Here is a 19300-nt window from a genome sequence, read left to right as displayed (position 1 = left end):
TAATAGTTAACTTGTGCTGCGTTTTACACATTTTGGTGTTCAAAAACAAAAATGTAAAACAAAAAATAGGGACTAGCAACGCTATATACTGGATAATAACAGGACAGAGGGTCACTGGTGGCCCACTGGCTTCTCTGCTCAGCATTTTCTAGGCGGCCCATTGGTGATTAAACAGAGTGTTGGACAAAACGCCACTTTTCATCACTCGTTTCCACTCACAGTCCAATTTACTTCTTTTCCCTTAATTTCTTTCCTGTTTTATCCTTCGGAATTTAGTTTAGTAAATCATTTTAACACTAATACCATAAATAAAGCTGGTATTCAGCTGTAACCAACCTAGCACAGTGTCAGCAACAACATCTACAGCTCATTTTATATTAGGCCAATTATAGATTTGTTTTAGTATATTTTTTCAAAATAAAAGTCTGTGTGAATTTGAAGAGATTAAAAGCTACACAGACCTTGTATGCAGGACAGTAATCTGGGGGGTCCATGGGTGGTCGAGCAGTGGCGTACAGGTCAGCAGGGTACCAGCTTAAGCCAGTGGACCGATATGTGCTCGCTATCTGAGATTTTTGTTCCTCACCTTTGTCTACAAGCATAATTCAGTGTTTGTATTAAAATAATACATTAAACTGTGAAAAATGGATAGATAGATTTTTATGCTGAATGGGTTAGTGACCTCTTTTGTGCTGTACTGTACAATGATTAATGAGTAGTTCAATAGTAATAGCATCAACCTGCAATAATAATAATAATAATAATAATAATAATAATAATATGCACCACAAGGTTCAGCAATTCGCTAAATTATAATAAAGAAATTTAAAGAATTTATTTTTTTTAGTCATCTCTTTTTTATTGCTACAGTTATTCGTAAAGATTACACATCACTACTACATTAAATGTAAAATAAAACATCTAAAATAACACAAAAATGATATCATAGTGATAACCAGACATTGAGGGACTGCAAAGCTCCAGATTTTGGATGAAAAGTTTAGCTCTTTTTGTCATTTATGATTTTGAGGAATGTAATCTAATGCTCCATTTTTTATTTTAAACAAACATAAATAAATAGATAGATAGATAAATAAATAAATAAAAATTACTGCAGGATTTTTGCAGTCATAAAGGAAGTGACGCAACGACGCAGGGGGCGGGAGCAGCAGCAGGCAGCTCCTCAGTGCTTGTGTATAAATAAACTGTTTTCTGGTTTAATTTCAGTTTTAATTTATTATTATTATATTTTTGGGACCCCACTGCAGAGCTCGGTGATGCTCGGAGCCGATCGGGCTGCTTTAGCTGAATTATCGAAGATGTCGGCGGCGAGTCAGGCGGAGAGAGCCGTGCTGGTGAGATTGGAGCTGTTTACTGTGTTTACTGTGAAAAATCGGGACTCATATTTGTGAATATTCACCTCAGTCAGGCTTTTAAACCATCATCTGCGGGCTGCCGAGCAGGGGTGTGCATGTACTGCTGTTAAGGTTCCGATTTCTCCCTGATAAACAACATTTCGTTTCCATTTCCACAGCTTCTTGTTCGAATTTTCCGTTCCACCTTAAATGGTGCAGCAGCTCCGCTCTGTCGCCTCGGGCTCCAGAATGAAACTGTTGCACCGTTTAAGGTGGAACGTGAAATTCCAGTAAGAAGCTGATTTTCACTTGTGTACATTTTTAAACAGCTTCCGTTCTGTATTACATCTTTCCTCACAGAGCAAATGAATGATGAGTTCTCTAAAAAAGATGGTTCTTTTTTTAATAAAGACAGTGGTTCTGTATAGAACCATGAACACTCAGAGAACCATTTGCTTAAATGCTTAAATGGTTCTTTGCTTGGTGAAGTGGTTCTTCAGATTGATGGAGCATGTGTTGTATATGGTTCTATGTAGAACCTTTTTGAAAAGGGGTCTGTGTAGCACCGAAAAGGGTTCTGATATTATTACGATGTCAAGCTTGTTACAATAGCAGAACCCTTTTTGGTGCTGTATAGAACCATCTGCAACTTTCTCTGTCGATCTGAAGAACCATTTCACCATGCAGAGAACCATTTAAGCGTGGTTCTTTGAGTGTTTATGGTTCTGTATGGAACCTTTGTCTAAGAACCCTTGAAAATACAACTCTTACATTTCAGTGAGTTTGAAATACTTCTAAGCAGTTTGGGTTTGTAGAGTTGTAGGTGTGTTTCTCTTTGTTCTAGTTGTTTTATTGATTTAGATATTTTATATTTGTTGTAATTTGTGATTACTGTATCACTGTAATGTATTTATATGTATGTTTTACAGGGCTCCGCTGTAAAAATGGAAAATGATACATAATAAATGTTAAAAATTGATAGATTTGATCTTTTACACTAAGTCAATTTTTAATTTGTTATTTAATTTTTTTGTTTATTTCTTCTTTTTTAAATCTATTGTTTCTAATTATAATTTTATCATGTTTTTAATCATCTTTTTACATTTTAGTCTGAATCATCTTTGTATTTTCTCTCCTCTAAAGCACTTTGAATGACCGCAGTGTATGAAAAATGCTGTACGAATAAACTTGACTTGTTGAATGGACTGAAATTCGAATGGGAAGCCCACTTTCATCTCGTGCTTTCTGCCTTTCAGGAGGATGAATTTAACTGGCTCCTAAAAGAGGAGGTGCATGCTGTGTTGAAACAGCTGCAGGATATACTGAAGGTAGTGTTTTCTTGTTATTTTGTATATTAATTGAGTTTATATTACAGTGGACTGGTCCCGAATGTTGTGTGTTTCCGTCTCAGGAAGCCTCGAGGCGGTTTGCAGTTCCATCTCCAGGCATGGAGGCCCAACTTAAACAAGAGAACTTCATCCTCGGCAGCTCCACGTAAGCTGTTTGCACTAAAGCTTGTATTGTAAAGTAAACGAAGGGCAGATCTGGCCGAGACGAAGACAGATACGAGCCGAAAATGACCGTGAGAGACTGTAAGCTTTCTCTGCTGCTGTGTAGCTTCTATTATATTCTATAATATTCCTGTAGTGGCTGTTATAGTAAAGTGTAATATTCGTGTAGTATCCTGTAGTAAATGCTAAATAAGGGTGCAGAATTATGACTAGATCTGTCCTGAACTGCTTCCAAGGCAAGAAATGAATAGAATTCAAATATAATGTGATAAAACTGGATAAAAGGAGAGAGGAAGAGAGAAAGAAAGATGAAAATAGCTTTATCATAGGAGTTAGACAGGGTAAGGTGAGTTCAAGGTCAAAAAATAATGGAACACATATTGAAATCACTTGGATCATGGTGAAGGAACGACCTGTGCAGATTAAAATCAAAGGGCTCGTATCATTAAAAATGAATTTTAGATCTCTTGTTTGATGTAGTGTGTAAACATACCATTATCCCTCTAGTCCACACAGTCCATATATGGTAAAACAGCCCATTTTGGAATTTATTGTATTTGTGATGTCACAAAAAAACAGTATATTTACATATACCGGCCTATTCAGCTCCACCCATTCATGCTGAAGTTATAAGGAGTGTTTCAGCACACATTGCTTTTTTTTATAATTTTGTTATAAGGCACAGTACATGGCAGCCAATCAAAACAGAGCTCATTTGCATACTCAAGTCTTAAAGGTACGGTAACAAAAACAGACTGTTTATGTCTGAGGGATAAAGAGAGGCTGGAAAATGGTTATGGAAAACTAAATATGGCTTTTTGGTAGAAATTTCATAAGTGGACCTCTGGGAAACATAAATTAAGGGCAAGACAATGTAGGATACGGGCCCTTTAATCTTTAATTTTTTGTGTCTCATCCTAGCAGACTCTCGTCCTTGAGACTGTATCTGTTTTTAGCACATTCTTTATACACAGGTGTAACATTCTGACCACCTCCTTGTTTCTACGCTCATTGTCCATTTTATCAGCTCCACTTACTATATAGGTGCACTTTGTAGTTCTACAGTTACAGACTGTAGTCCATCTGTTTCTCTGATACTTTGTTAGCCCCCTTTTACCCTGTTCTTCAGTGGTCAGGACCCCCATGGACCCTCACAGAGCAGGTACTATTTGGGTGGTGGGATCATTCTCAGCACTGCAGTAACACTGACGTGGTGGCGGTGTGTTAGTGTGTGTTGTGCTGGTCTGAGTGAATCAGACACAGCAGTGCTGCTGGAGTTTTTAAACACCTCAGTGTCGCTGCTGGACTGAGAATAGTCCACCAACCAAAAATATCCAGCCAACAGCGTCCTGTGGGCAGCGTCCTGTGGGCACTGATGAAGGACTGGAGGATGACCAACACAAACTGTGCAGCAGCAGATGAGCTATCGTCTCTGACTTTACATCTACAAGGTGGACTAACAAGGTAGGAGTGTCTAATAGAGTGGACAGTGAGTGGACACAGTATTTAAAAACTCCAGCAGCACTGCTGTGTCTGATCCACTCGTACCAGCGCAACACACACTAACACACCACCACCACGTCAGTGTTACTGCAGTGCTGAGAATGATCCACCACCCAAATAGTACCTGCTCTGTGAGGGTCCATGGGGGTCCTGACCACTGAAGAACAGGGTAAAAGGGGGCTAACAAAGTATCAGAGAAACAGATGGACTACAGTCTGTAACTGTAGAACTACAAAGTGCACCTATGTAGTAAGTGGAGCTGATAAAATGGACAATGAGTGTAGAAACAAGGAGGTGGTCAGAATGTTGTGCCTGATCAGTGTATAATTGTTAATATACAAATGTATTTTTACTTAAATTAAACACATTCCAGTGTAGCTACATCAAAGCTTTTGTCTTTATTTCTTTATTTCTGTTTAATTCTAAGGGATAAAAGGCTGGAAATGGTCATATTATGACTGTGTTTGGTACAGATATCGTAAGTGGGCCTCAGGAAAACATCAATAAAGGGCAAGAAAATGTAGGATATGGGCCCTTTAATCCTACACAAGCAGTGTAACAGTCATGTGTTCTGTTTTCTTCAGCATGGACCAGGTCAAAGGTGTCCTGACTCTGCAGGGAGAGGCTTTGACTCAGGCTGTAAGTGTTGCGTAACCATGTGACGTGTGTTTTTCAATGATGCTGACCACTGGCAGCATTAGCCATTAACTTCCTCCTACTAGAGCAGGACTGCTCCCGTTACTGCTGAGTGCAACATTACAAGGATGTTTTGCAACAGATTCAACTGAATATTTTACTCATCATCACTGCTGAACCATTATTTGCTTTTAAAAGGGGAACTCCACCAAATTTTCAAAATTCCTGCGTAACTCAGTGTGTGAGATGTAAACAGAGAGATTCAGAGTGGTTTGGTGTGAAATGGTTCAGATGTCTTTACAGTGGTGGTGATAGGAACCCAGGGGTCGCCATGACTACAACACAAATATAGACATTTATTTTCTGCCTGTGTCTCTCCGCCATTATGACTTCTCAAAACTATCATAAAACAGTGTCTCAGTCATCAGGCAGTGAATTCATAACCATGTCATGTAGTAACTTTCTGTGAGGGAGCTTTTAGAGGTGGACGTCTGGTTCCTATCACCACCACTGTGAACAGTTCTAATTCAGTAAGTTTCTCTAGAACAGAGCGTTTCACACCGAACTACTCTGAACGACTCTGTTTACATCTTAATTCTCTGCATAATTAAATGATTTTGAAAAATCTGTGTTTTTCTTTATCATATATTAATAAAACACTGACTGTATCACTGTCATATATTTGCAGGATATCAACATTAAAGTTGCTAAAAGCAGTCAAGTCATGCATTTTACATTCCGGGATGATAAACAGTGGAAATTACAGCAGGTGGGCTTTTACTGTCATCTAAAGTATATTAATATATATTATCGTATATACTGAAGTACATTAATTAAACATTGACAATACAAATAGGGCTTTGAGGAATTCTGTAGTAAAAAGTGGTGACGAATGTAAATTAATAAAGTTGGAATTGATCGAGTGGAGCTGTTATTATTTTTATTCACACTCATTGATTCTGAACTTGGCTCTTTAATGTTTCATGTTTTTCGCATCATGGTACGTTTAGCATTCCTGCTGAAATCCCTTCTGTTTGTTTTCAGATCCAGGACGCGAGGAACCATGTAAATCAGGCCCTGCAGCTGCTCAGCAGCCGCGACGAGAGTTACCACTTTAAAACCGGAGCCGAGGTCAATAAGGTTGGTCAGCAGTGTTCCACAGGGCAGACTGACCTTGTGTTAGAGTGGCTGAGTGTTTTAGAAACCTCCTCTCTGTCTCATCCTGGCAGAGTCTTGTCTTTGAGACTGAAACTGTTTTAGGAATTATTTATAATTTTTAAAATAAAAAAGTATTTTACCTCCAAAGGATGAAACATTCCAGTGTAGTTACATCAAAGCTTTTGCCTTATTTTCTTCCTTTATCTCTTTATTATTATGTATTTTTACTATGGACACTCTTCCAACCCAAGCGCCTATTTTGGCTTTAACTGTTTTTTTTTTTTTTTTTTACTGCTTTGGCTTTTACTGTTATCTATAAACAAGGACTAAAGTACATAAAGTGCAGATAATATTCAGGCTTCCTGAAGCTGCCACTGTTTTTAGTTATGCTAATATACTTTAGTCCATGTGTATAGATAACAGTGTCAGAAGCCACGTAATCAAGTCTATTAGAGATTACTTAAAGGAGAATCCCACCAATATTTCAAATTTTCTACATAATTCAGTGTTTAAGATGTAAACAGACTGATTCAGAGCGGTTTGGTGTGAAATTTCTTTACAGCGGTGGTGATAGGAACCAGGATATATACAAGGCGTTGTGAGGCCAAATAGTCCCCATTTATAATTTACTTATTATTTCTTATGTTTTTCCACTATTTTCCATCATCAACATTCCATATAAACTCAGAAGACTCATGTAGGTTCACTGGTGGTTCTGGATAGTAAATGAAATGTCTATATTTGTGTTGTAGTCATGGCGACCCCTGGTTCCTACACTGAATTACGCAGGAATTTTGATTGATTTGATTGAAAATTTGGTGGAATTCCCCTTTAACCATTAATTATGCAAAAATATTGGGGAAAAACAGTGGAATTGATTAACGTGCTAATTGTGTTACATTAACCTTGTAGCTCCAGTGCTAAAACTAAAACTACATGTGGGAGGAATCTGTGTGAGTTTGACAGCACGGAGGTTTTCTATGTGTTTGTAATGGAGGTTTTGTTTTGTGTTGTAGCTGATGGACGCGGTGATGCTGCAGCTGACCCGAGCGCGTAACCGTTTGACCACTCCGGCCACTCTGACTCTACCTGAACTCGCCTCCAGCGGCCTGATGGTACGTCAGAGCCTTTGTTTGCCCACTTGCAGCAGATTTTTAATCAGTTTAACTGACTTCCTCTGTGGCGTCGTCTTTTTCTGTCCTCAGAAAATGTTCACCCCCCCGATGCCCGGCGACGTGATGGTCAATTTCTACATTAACCTCAGCAAACTCTGCCTGGTCGTCTATCAGCTACACGTCCTGCAGCCCAACACCACCAAGGTAGCTGTACACTGAGATAGTTCATGGCCTTAAGGAACCTTACACAGTGTATTTCTATCTCCGTGGTAACACAGTTATTTTGTACAGTAGAAAGTCGTCATTGATACGCTATATGGACAAAAGTATTGGGACACCTACACATCACACCTACAGGACCTTTTATGAATCCCATTCTAAATCATAGGCATTAATATGGAGTTGGTCCTCCTTTGCAGCTCTAACAGCTTCCACTCTTCTGGGAAGCTTCTACAAGATGTTGGAGAGTCTGTGGGAATTTCTGCCCATTCACCCAGAAGAGCATTTGTGAGGTCAGACACTGATGTTGGGCGAGAGGGTCTGGCTCACAGTCTCCATTCTAGTTCATCCCAAAGGTGTTTGATGGGGTTGAGGTCAGGGCTCTGTGAGGGCCAGTCAAGTTCCTCCACACCAAACTCACCCAGCCATGACTTTATGGAGCTGCTCTGTGCTCTGAGGCTCAGTGATGCTGGAACAGAACAGGTTCTTCCCCAAACTGTTCGACAAAGTTGAGAACAGTTTGGTAAAGTATCCCTCCTCCACCAAACTTTACAGTTGGCACAGTGCAGTCAGGCAGGTAACGTTCTCCTGGCATTCGCCAAACCCAGACTCGTCCATCAGACTGACAGATAGAGAAGCTGATTGGTCACTCCACAGAATACGTTTCCACTGCTCCAGAGTCCAGTGGCGGCGCTTTACTCCACTCCATCTGACGCTTGGCATTGTGCTGGGTGATGTAAGGCCTGCATGCAGCTGCTCAGCCATGGAAACCCTGCTATGAAGCTCCCGGCTCAGTTTCTGTGCTGATGATGCCAGAGGAGGTTTGAGCTCTGTAACTTTACGTGGTCTGACACTTCGTGTCTGAGCTGCTGTGGTTCCTAAACGCTTCCACTTTTCAATAATTCCACTTACAGTTGATGGTGGAATATTTAGGAGGGAAGAGATTTCATGAACTGACTTGTTGTAACGGTGGCTCATATTACAGCACCACGCTGGAATTCAGTGACCTCTATAGACCCATTCTTTCACTGCTGTGTGTAAAGGCCGACTGCATGGCTATGTGCTTGATTATACACCTTTGGAAATGAGACTGAATGACACACCTGAATTTAATGATTGAGTTATGTCCCAATACTTTGGTACATATAGTGTATCATGCTCGTTATCTGTCAATACTGCTTAAGCTAGAAATCAATATTGTTGTGTGATACCAATACCATCACAGACGATATCACTCAGCGCTAATATTAGTGCTGAATTCAGAGTAGATACTAAATAATTTATAGAAGATACTGAATCATTCATAGTAAATACTGAATAATTTATAGTAGATAATTAAGAATGTTGTTTAAACTGAATAATTCATATTAGATACTGAATAATTCATAGTAGATACTGAATAATTCATAGTAGGTGCTGAATAATACGTCTTTAGATAACAGATTGATAAGCCTGCAGTTTAAAATGTTAACTGATTGTTTTTTCTTCTGTAGAACTTCAAACCTGCAGGAAGTTCAGTGCTGCATAATCCCGGAGCGATGTTGTGAGTGCTCTCTGCGTTTTTGTCTGTTGTTTTTATCCGCGGTATCAGAACGACTGACCCTTTACTGCGTTCTTATATTTTGTTTAGCTTGTCGTGAACCGTTTTGAACGTGATCTGTTTGGTTAAGAATGATGTAATTGTTCTTATTCCTGCAGTGAAATCAACAACACTAAGTTTGAGGTCAGTCATGTGCACAAAGTGGAGTGTGTGGTGCCGTGGCTGAACGACACGCTGGTGTTCTTCACCATCTCCCTGCAGCTCTGCCAGCAGCTCAAAGATAAGGTGGGTGTGTTCAGCACTGATAGAGCCTGTTCACAGCTAAGGCCTACATAATATACACCAGTTAGTCCACCTTAAATCACCAGGTTTCGGGAAAAGAGTGGACCAAATCAAAGCCCAGTGAGCCGTTAGCCTGGAGCTCGCAGAGCTGGGTGTAAAGCTGGAGCTGTAACTGTTAAATGCTTAGTTAGATATTAGCTTTGCTGATTATTAGTGACTGTGCATTACTAAGCAGTGTGCAGCACTACTGTTACCTCACGGGTTCTCCTCCTCCTCCTCCTCCTTCTTTTTCTTTTTCTCCTCCTTCTTCTCCTCCTCTTCCTCCTCCTTTCTTCTTCTTCATCTACTTCTCCTCCTCCTCCTTTCTTCTTCTTCTTCTACTCCTTTCTTATTATTATTCTCCTCCCTCTTCTCCTTCTCCTCCTTCTCCTCCTCCTTCTCCTCCTTCTTCTCCTCCTCCTCCTCCTTTCTTCTTCTTCTTCTTTTCCTTTCTTCTTCTTATTCTGCTCCTCCTCCTTTCTTCTCCTCCTCCTCCTCCTTCGTCTCCTCCTTCTTCTCCTTCTCCTCCATCTTCTTCTTCTCCTCCACCCCTCCTCCTTTCTTCTTCTCCATCTTCTGCTCCTCCTCCTTCTTTCTTCTTGTCCTCCTTCTTCTCCTCCTCCTCCTTCTTCTTCTTCTCCCTGTCCTTTTCCTCCTCCTCCCCCTTTTTCTTCTCCTTCTCTTTCTCCTCCTCCTCATTCTTCTTCTTCTTCTTCTTCTTCTTCTTCTTCTTCTTCTTCTGCCAGAGTTTTGTCCGCTAACTCGTCTTGCGGTTTTTGAGATATTGACTCCGTTCCTCTTCCGGGATGTTCGGTCTGGTTGTGAATGGTGTGCTTGCGTACTTTTGGACTGGATGTACGATTTTTGGACAATCCTCATTAAAGGATTATCCCCACCCCCCCCCACACCCCCCCCACCCCGGTTGGACTGAATAGGGTGCAAAGGTTTGGGCACCCAGCTTATGTCACAATAAGTCAAGTCCATCAGTAACATCCTATTAACTATACTGGGGTACCATAGTACCAACGCAGCATTCCCATAGCATGAATACCATAGCACCTGCCTAGCAACACCCTAGCAACCAACTGGGAAACTGTAACAAATGGCTGTCAACCATGAAGGATACCGTAACCATTTGGCAGCTCTAGCAACTGTCTACTGTTTACGCTGTGCAGTCGCTTTGGATTTTCTTCAGGAAGTGCACTTTTCTTGTTGTTATTATAGTGATTACACAGTGATTTCTGGAGAATAAAAGGTGTTTATTTTGTTTGTGTTGTTCTCTTTTGTTTGCAGATTTCTGTTTTCTCCAGCTTCTGGAACTACAGGCCGTTCTGAACTGACCAAAGACCTTCGTCACTTCTACATGCGTATAAATGAATATATCTACACAGAATCACTACACGCTGAGAAACACAATGCAGCTATGAGTAATTCATTCATGCAGCTTGCTCTGGGACCACTCACTCACCTTTTCTGTGTACTGCGTATATAATTTATTTTTATTTTGACTGCATCAGGGCGTAGAGAGAGTAGCTAGAACACACGCTGAGTCGTCATCTTTGAGCTTAAAGGCACAAATGATGGTGAGTCACTTTGGTCTTTGGCGGTTTGTTGTTGGGCGGTTTGCCAATACAAGCCATGTTTTGCTTCTCCAGGGATTTTACATTTAAATCCTTGAAGGTCACATTTCCCACATTCCATTCATTCCTTTGTTTTGAGCAGAAACTGTGAAATATCGCAAAGGGGAATTCCACCATTTTTTTTTTTCAAATTTCCACATAATTAAAGACTCCAGATGTAAATAAAGTCATTCAGAGTGGTTTGGTGTGAAACACTCTGTCCAAGAGAATTGTTCACAGTGGTGGTGATAGGAACCAGACGTCCATCTCTAAAAGCTCCCTCACAGAAAAAAAAAAGATTTTGGCCTTAAAATCTATTCATGGAGGGATACATAATATGCAGGGCGCTGTGAGGCAAAATAGTCCCAAAGAAAACTTATTATTTCAGATTTTCCACTATTTCCCATCATCAACATTCCATATAAACTCAGAAGACTCGTGTAGGTTCACTGGTGGTTCTGGATAGTAAATAAAATGTCTATATTTGTGTTGTAGTCATGGCGACTCCTGGTTCCTATCACCACCACTGTAAAGAGATCTGAACCTTTTCACACCAAACCACTCTGAATCTCTCTGTTTACATCTCAACCACTGAATTATGAAGGAATTTGGTGGAATTCCCTCTTAATTGTAGGAAAGAAATGAACAAAATCTGCTTATCAGTGTTAGTTTGTAACGTTAAATCTCATTGGTTTAATACTTTGGTAACGGTGGTGATTATTACTAGCAAGAATAACAGAAAGCTGTAAATGTTTGCATTTTGAATGTGGAGGATGATGATGGTGATGGTGATGATGATGAAGATGATGATGATGATAGGTGGTAAGAAAATGAAGGACTTTACTGATGAACACTAAACAATTTGAGCCTTTCTTGTTCTGTATCACTCCAAAAGAGGAAGTGAATTTAGGGGCTTTTAACACAACACTTTCTATTAAACAGCATTCCATGAATATAAAAGGAACGTATTTCAGAATCTACGTTAATTAGAATATTTATCATCCTCATGTAAAAATGTTATTGTCAGCTCTTTGTTTATTAATTTATTAAAATGCTTTATTTATTCTAATGTTAAATGCACTTGCTTTTGGCTCTGTGCGCCGCTGTGTTTGTTAATCTGCCTGTTGATTCCAACATAGAACAAATGTGTAATTTAATGTTGAAGCTGCTTGTCAGTGCTGTGTGTATTTCATGTCAATCATATAATAACTGTGCAATAAATTTATTGAATGCAAACATCTTCATAGAGACTATTAACTTTTTTTCAATATTCAACTTTTTTTCAATATTCAATATTTTTATATATATATATATATGTAAAATGCAAATATATAACCTACCATTTAGAACTTTGGAATCACTTTTAATTCATATTTATGAAATATGTATACACTAATAACTTACATAGGTTTAAATATTCTAAACTAGACATTGAACTATTTTTAGGAAGTTTTTTGATTAGCAAGAAGTTATTAAATGATAAATAATACACAAATGATTTTTGGTTTATTCATCTGCTTTGATTTGAAGCAGTGCTGTTGGAGTTTTTAAACACCTCAGTGTCACTGCTGGACTGAGAATAGTCCACCAACCAAAAATATCCAGCCAACAGCGTCCTGTGGGCAGCGTCCTGTGACCTCTGATGAAGGACTAGAGGATGACCAGCACAAACTGTGCAGCAGCAGATGAGCTATCGTCTCTAACTTTACATCTACAAGGTGGACTGACAAGGTAGGAGTGTCTAATAGAGTGGACAGTGAGTGGACACAGTATTTAAAAACTCCAGCAGCACTGCTGTGTCTGATCCACTCAGACCAGCGCAACACACACTAACACACCACCACCACGTCAGTGTTACTGCAGTGCTGAGAATGATCCACCACCCAAATAGTACCTGCTCTGTGAGGGTCCATGGGGGTCCTGACCACTGAAGAACAGGGTAAAAGGGGGCTAACAAAGTATGCAGAGAAACAGATGGACTACAGTCTGTAACTGTAGAACTACAAAGTGCACCTATATAGTAAGTGGAGCTGATAAAATGGACAATGAATGTAGAAACAAGGAGGTGTTCCTAATAAAGTGCCTGGTGAGTTGTGTATAGAATACATATATTTTATATGTTTAAAACATTTCTTTTTACATTTTTTTTTCACCACAAATGATGCTACAACTCCATCCAGAATGCTGAATGCTGGGACTTGTAGTTTTTTGGCAGAAGTCGTCATAAACAGAACAATTTAAAGAACTGCTGCAGTTTCTCAATATTTAATTTTTATTAAATCATAAATAATTCTATGACAGAAAGACCTATTACATTCGTTTACATAAGTGTTAGATTTGTTTACACATTAAAAGTCTCAGAAAAAAAATCAACAGTACTAAACTCTGTAAATATTTACCCTTCATGTCCTACAGTGCAGACAATATTGGCTTATTGAACCGAGAGATGATGAAGAGGATTTGGGAGATGTGTTTGTTCACCTTCATGACAATATTTACATTTCAGAACTCCACCTGTTTACATCCAGACGGTTTACATACGCCCCTTATTCATAACTCACTTTAAAACATTCAGCATTATCATGTGGCACAATTTAAGAGTAAAAAAATAGTTTAAAGTAATATGATTGAAATTTAGTGTTGAAGCTGATTGAGTCTGACTCCTGATCCTGATCCTGATCCTGGTCTTCATGGTTCCAGTGCCATGTTGTCGATGCCCACCTTACGTCTTTTAGGCTGAAAAGTGGAAAAAAAACATTATTAGATAAAAGAACATATTTATTTTATTTTTATTATTTATTTTATTTATTATTATTATTTTATTCACTCTTTGAAAAGGTGTTCTTCAAGGGTTCTTTAGTAAAGACAATAGTTCTATATAGAACCATGAGTGCTCAAAGAACCATCTGCATGCTTAAACCGTTCTCTGCATGGTGAAATGGTTCTTCAGATTGACGTAGAATGAGTTGTATATGGTTCTAAATAGCACCAAAGGGTTCTGCTATTGTTTATAAGCTTGACATTGTAATAATAGCAGAACCCTTTTTGGTGCTTTTTAGAAGCCTTTTTTAAAAAAGGTTCTATATAGAACCGTATGCAACACATTCTCCATCAATCTAAAGAACGTTTCACTAGGCAAAGAACCATTTAAGCATACAAATTGTTCTTTGAGTGTTTGTGGTTGTATATAGAACATTCGAAGAACCATCTGTACGCTGAAAGGTTCTCTGCATGGTAAAATCGTTCTTCAGACTAATCAAAATTGGTTCTTTTATTTTTACAAGATTGACATCGTAGCAACAAAAGAATACTTTCTGGTGCTGTATAGAACCATTTTCAAAAAGGTTCCATATAGAACCATATACAACACATTCTCCATCATTTTGAAGAACGATTTAACCTTTTAAACATGCAAATGGTTCTTTGAGTGTTCATGGTTCTATATAGATCCACTGTCTTTACTGTCTTTACTAAAGAACCCTTGAAGAACCATTTTTTTAGGGTGCTGTAAGAAGTACGCATTCAAGTTATCCAAAAATATCCAGACAGCCTTTCTGAGTGAATTCAACCACTTGTAAGGGAAATTCCACCCAATTTTCAAAATTTCCAAAAGCCTTTTCCTGCTCCAGCACAGCTGATTCAGCTCATACGATCATTAACAGACCACAGAGTGAATATGCAAATGTCCAGGAAGGCGGGGCTAGGAGAGCATTATATCTGACTTCCTCAATAAATCTCTGTTTCAGTAGATATGCCTATTTATTACTGTGTTTACTGAGGGTAACACAGGTTGTATATGTGGTCACTCCTGCTGTTCCCATTGATATAAACATACTACGTTATCATTATGGCTGTTACAAGGAAATTCCATTAATTCTTCAGTTTTTTTGCATAATTAAGTCGTTAAGATGTAAACAGGGTCGTTCAGAGTGGTTTGGTGTGAAACTCTCTGTTCTAGAGAAACTTACCGAGTCAGAACTGTTCACAGTGGTGGTGATAGGAACCAGACGTCCACCTCTAAAAGCTCCCTCACAGAAAGTTCCTACATGAAATGGTTATGAATTCACTGCCTGATGACTGAGACACTGTTTTATGATAGTTTGGAGAACTTAAACTCCATTCATGGTGGAGGGATACATAATATGTAGGGTGCTGTGAGGCAAAATAGTCCCCAAAGAAAACTTATTATTTCAGATTTTCCACTATTTTCCATCATCAACATTCCATATAAACTCAGAAGACTCGTGTAGGTTCACTGGTGGTTCTGGATAGTAAATAAAATGTCTATATTTGTGTTGTAGTCATGGCGACCCCTGGTTCCTATCACCACCACTGTAAAGACATCTGAACCATTTCACACCAAACCACTCCGAATCACTCTGTCATCATCTCACACACTGAATTATGCAGGTGTCTACAAATATTTGGACACACAGTAGCAGGATTTACATGCAAGATATGAATTTCATATATTTTTTTTGTGCTAAAGTGCTTTAATACCTTTTCATCGCAGCAGCAACAGCAGCAGCATCGAATGATGACCAGAATGACCAGCAGCAGCACCATACCTGAGGAAACAGCATCAAACTGTCAGTCCTTGAGCTCACCAGCCACAAAGACAAGCACATCTGCATATATCCTCCTATGTGGCCTACCACTGTTTAGCCCCACCCACTTACACTGAAGTCATTATGAGTGTTTCAGCCTGGACTGCTTTTTGACAAAGGCGCAACACAGGACAGGCCAATCAGAGCTCAGCTCATTTACGTATATCAGTGTTCAAAAGTTTAGAATAAATGTTTTCAATAGTAATAAAAAAACAATTTAGTTTTAGATTAACATATGAAATGATTCTAATATGCCCATCATGTTCAGCTTCACAGTCTCAAGGCAGATAACTTGTAATAAATAATAAAAAGTAATTAAAAGTAATAAGTAATTGCATCATTCTATTATAATTATTAAATAATTTCAAATCTTTACATAATTCTTGAAATACTGAATAAAACATTTTTTTTAAATTTAGTTGTAACATTTGTACATTGTAGAAGTTATTACTGTATACAAAAAAACAAAAATTGGAAATTTGTCTTAAAGGCACAGTAACAAAAATAGCCTGTTTAATTTTAAAGGTTAAAACCAAGTTGGAAAATAGCCATGTAAAAATGAATTATGGCTGTTTTTCATACATTAAAGCACACAAATGTCACAAATGGACCACAAGGAAAAAATAAAACACAAGAAAATAATTGTGTATGGGCCCTTTAATGAAGGCTGTTCTGCACTGGATTAACTTGGAGTGTTTATCTTTTCTGCTATTTTAACAAGACTTGCCTATAAAAATGAAGAAGATGGCGAAGGAGGCGATGTCCCAGTCCGACTGAAAGAGCTGCTTCGACTGCAGTCTGCTCACGACATCGTTAAACTGGTTCTGAAAGTCCTGCTGCAGGTCCTGCTGAGCCATCGCTGCACCTGGGATTCTGTTCAGAGGGACACAGACGGAAAGAAACTAATGAGAGTGAGGTTTAAAATGATCATGGAGACTCTTTAGAGATTTCTTTACACTGGTACCTTTTCTTTGGGGACTATTTTGCCTCACAGCGCCCTCCATATTATGTATCCCTCCACCATGAATGGAGTTTAAGTTCTCTAAACTATCATAAAATAGCGTCTCAGTCATCAGGCAGTGAATTCATAACCATTTCATGTAGTAACTTTCTGTGAGGGAGCTTTTAGAGGTGGACGTCTGGTTCCTATCACCACCACTGTGAACAGTTCTGACTCTGCTTACATCTTTAACCATTTATTATGCAGAAATTCTGAAAAATGGATGGAGTTTCCTTATAGACCAAGTTTCTTATAGACCAAGTTTAGGCCTAAAAAAAGATGGTTCTTCAAGGGTGATTTAGTAAAGGGAACAGGTTAATTTAGAACCAGTGGCCCTACAAAGAACCATTTCATGCTTAAATGGTTCTTTAGACTGATGGAGAATGTGTTGGTTCTATACAGCATTTTTTTGTTTAACGGATTTTTCTATCGTTACAAGCTTGACATCAAAGCAAGAGCAGAACCCTTTTTGGTGCTACACAGAACCATTTTCAAAAAGGATCTAGAACCATATACAATACATTCTCCTTTAATCTGAAGAACCATTTCACCATGCAGAGAACTGCACAGCATGCAAATGGTTCTATACAGAACTCTGGTTTCTAAATAGAACCATTCAATTTAAAAAAAAAACCCTTGAAGAACCATCTTAGTGAATAGAAGAACCCTTTTTGGTGTTATACATGGTCTACACAGAACCATGTACAGCACATTCTCCATCAATCTGAAGAAAGGCTCTATGAAGAACTCATGGTTCTGAGCAGAACCAATGCCTTTACTAAAGAACCTTTGATAAACCATCGTTTTAAGAGTGGAAGTTACCTCAGAGTTTCTACTCATTTGCTTGTGTTCTGGTTCTCCCTACATATGGCTGAAGATTGAAAAATAATGACCCAGACAGAGAAAAATAACACATAAATAACTCAAATCTGTGTAAAAACCATGTTTAAATATATTACTGTTGTTCTCATCGCCTGGCATTGCCTAAAGGTGACTTTTATTTTGAAATCTGGTACTAATTCACAAATAAAATGGGGTAGTGCCCTATATAAAGTTGTCATTTTCCTAAACTGCACATTGTTTTAATTTTAATGTATATTTATTAATGATATTGTGTAGTGGCTAATACCACAATATATTAATATTGTTTATGTTAAACATACAAATACCTCAAATTTCAACAAAAGGCAGATGGTTTGTAAAGCTTTAGGGTGTAGTGGGCAGTAAGAAGGCCATTAGTTTACTACAGGCACATTTCTGTACTCTAATTCTCCTTTTAGCTTCTTTTCTCCACAATAAATACGACTAAATCACCCCACTCTATTACCAGAGCCGGTTGATGAGGAGTCTGGCCGCTTCCTATTTCCCCCGTTATATCAAAAACAGGACTGCTAAACAGCAGAGGGCGCTCGCGAGTGAGTCCTCAGTGAATGGGAGTGAATGGAGCTAAACGGCTAAAAACGAAAAGTTAAAATAGTTTCTAATCACTTAAACAGAACTTCCCTTTAATTTTAGAAAGCAGAAGTTTGTATTTCACTAAATAAACAAAGAAAACTCACCTGTATGTTTACTTTTTCCACAGCAAACGGGTTTTGGGCAGCAGGACGCAGCATTACTGCTACTCAGTGCTGATTGGTTGGCGAGCGGAGCAGCTCATTGGCTGTTTGCGCTCACTGACGTCATGAACGTACATGAGGCGCCGTTTTAAACTCCTATAACTCGATTTTAAAAGCTCTTAAAAATATAACAGCAGTGTTAAAATGTTTTATGCTGCTCTGTGTTCAGGAAATTATTGTATTATTTTACATTAAAAATGTTTCAGCATTTATAAACTATGATTTTGCTCAATCATCCATATTAACCCATTCATTTTGGACTCGCTCGGGAGCGCCCTCTAGCGTTTGAGAAACCCAGAAGACATTACAGAGACATGATTCTCCTCTCTACAAGTTCTCTGCTATTACTGATTACTGAAGCACCACTGAACTGTGAAATGTTGACCAGCAACGTTTTGAACTATATTTTCTTCCAGGCTGCTCCTCTCCTGACTGAGAAAACTCTCCGGTCGTTTAGATCAGGAGAGGAAACTCGAATATCCCGCTAAAGGCTACAATAAACACAGCTGTGGTGAGAGCAGCTCCCGGAAACAGTTCAAGGAAGAAGAGTTTCAGTTTTTCTACCTGAAACATAAAATCAAATGATATAAATAGAGAAATAATAACACTTTTAGCAGCTGGTGGAGGCTAAATATGATGTACAATGAACGTGTAGGTATTCAGCCTTTACTGTATTGAATGGTGAATAGTCTGAAGTAGCGCTAAGCTAAAAAAATCAAATAAAACATAAAAACAGCTCTTTCTGTAAAGTGCCAAACCACGAAATACACGCTTTATTCAGCTTTTCATGCCTTGATACCTGATAAAACACCTGTTAGAGAGACAGAAAGATGAGCCCACTCACCTGTGCTTTCGTTTGGTCTCGTTTCCGCGTTACCTGCGTCTCACCTGTTGCGCAGAAGCGCAGCTCCGTGTTGCGGCGCCAGAGGGCGCTGTTTCCCCTTTACACAATCTCACAGTGATTAAAGGTCACTGCCGTTTTACAGGGTTCTTTCATTGTGACAGGCTTGACATCGTGTAGTAAAAGTAAAAGAACCCTTTTGGTGCTAGCTATGTAGAACCATTTTTAAAGTTTTATGTAGAACCATGTACAACACGTT

The 19300-nt window shown here is 38.8% G+C and overlaps 2 protein-coding genes across 2 annotated transcripts; one reads left to right on the top strand and one right to left on the bottom strand.

The window, feature by feature from the left end:
* The first annotated feature begins 1140 nt into the window (after positions 1 to 1140).
* Positions 1141 to 11248, top strand: rogdi (rogdi atypical leucine zipper). The gene is made up of 11 exons (XM_036590386.1): positions 1141 to 1355; positions 2612 to 2683; positions 2767 to 2849; positions 4954 to 5008; positions 5694 to 5774; positions 6050 to 6145; positions 7180 to 7278; positions 7369 to 7482; positions 8991 to 9040; positions 9196 to 9322; positions 10652 to 11248. The coding sequence occupies exons 1-11, from the start codon at positions 1278 to 1280 to the stop codon at positions 10691 to 10693; spliced, it is 897 nt and encodes a 298-aa protein (XP_036446279.1). The 5' UTR covers positions 1141 to 1277; the 3' UTR covers positions 10694 to 11248.
* Positions 11249 to 13226: 1978 nt separating this feature from the next.
* Positions 13227 to 19125, bottom strand: smim22 (small integral membrane protein 22). Its single transcript, XM_036589780.1, has 4 exons — positions 19045 to 19125; positions 16312 to 16457; positions 15478 to 15545; positions 13227 to 13713 (listed from the first exon to the last, which is right to left on the bottom strand). The coding sequence occupies exons 2-4, from the start codon at positions 16439 to 16441 to the stop codon at positions 13666 to 13668; spliced, it is 246 nt and encodes an 81-aa protein (XP_036445673.1). The 5' UTR covers positions 16442 to 16457; positions 19045 to 19125; the 3' UTR covers positions 13227 to 13665.
* Between the last annotated feature and the right edge of the window lie 175 nt (positions 19126 to 19300).

This window comes from Colossoma macropomum, unplaced genomic scaffold, assembly GCF_904425465.1.
Source record: "Colossoma macropomum unplaced genomic scaffold, Colossoma_macropomum, whole genome shotgun sequence".
Taxonomy (NCBI): Eukaryota; Metazoa; Chordata; class Actinopteri; order Characiformes; family Serrasalmidae; genus Colossoma; species Colossoma macropomum.
This window is presented reverse-complemented; position numbering and strand designations above follow the sequence as displayed.

What these genes read in the sequence shown, in the direction of transcription:
- rogdi (XM_036590386.1), top strand. Translation starts at nt 1,278, where the DNA reads ATGCTCGGAGCCGATCGGGCTGCTTTAGCTGAATTATCGAAGATGTCG. An exon ending in GAGAGGCTTTGACTCAGGCT is followed by an intron (nt 5,009 to 5,693) that starts GTAAGTGTTGCG and finishes ATATATTTGCAG; the next exon opens with GATATCAACATTAAAGTTGC. An exon ending in CATAATCCCGGAGCGATGTT is followed by an intron (nt 9,041 to 9,195) that starts GTGAGTGCTCTC and finishes TTATTCCTGCAG; the next exon opens with TGAAATCAACAACACTAAGT.
- smim22 (XM_036589780.1), bottom strand. Translation starts at nt 16,441, where the DNA reads ATGGCTCAGCAGGACCTGCAGCAGGACTTTCAGAACCAGTTTAACGAT. An exon ending in CATCTTCTTCATTTTTATAG is followed by an intron (nt 15,546 to 16,311) that starts GCAAGTCTTGTT and finishes CTGTTTCCTCAG; the next exon opens with GTATGGTGCTGCTGCTGGTC. An exon ending in GTTGCTGCTGCGATGAAAAG is followed by an intron (nt 13,714 to 15,477) that starts GTATTAAAGCAC and finishes TCCACTTTTCAG; the next exon opens with CCTAAAAGACGTAAGGTGGG.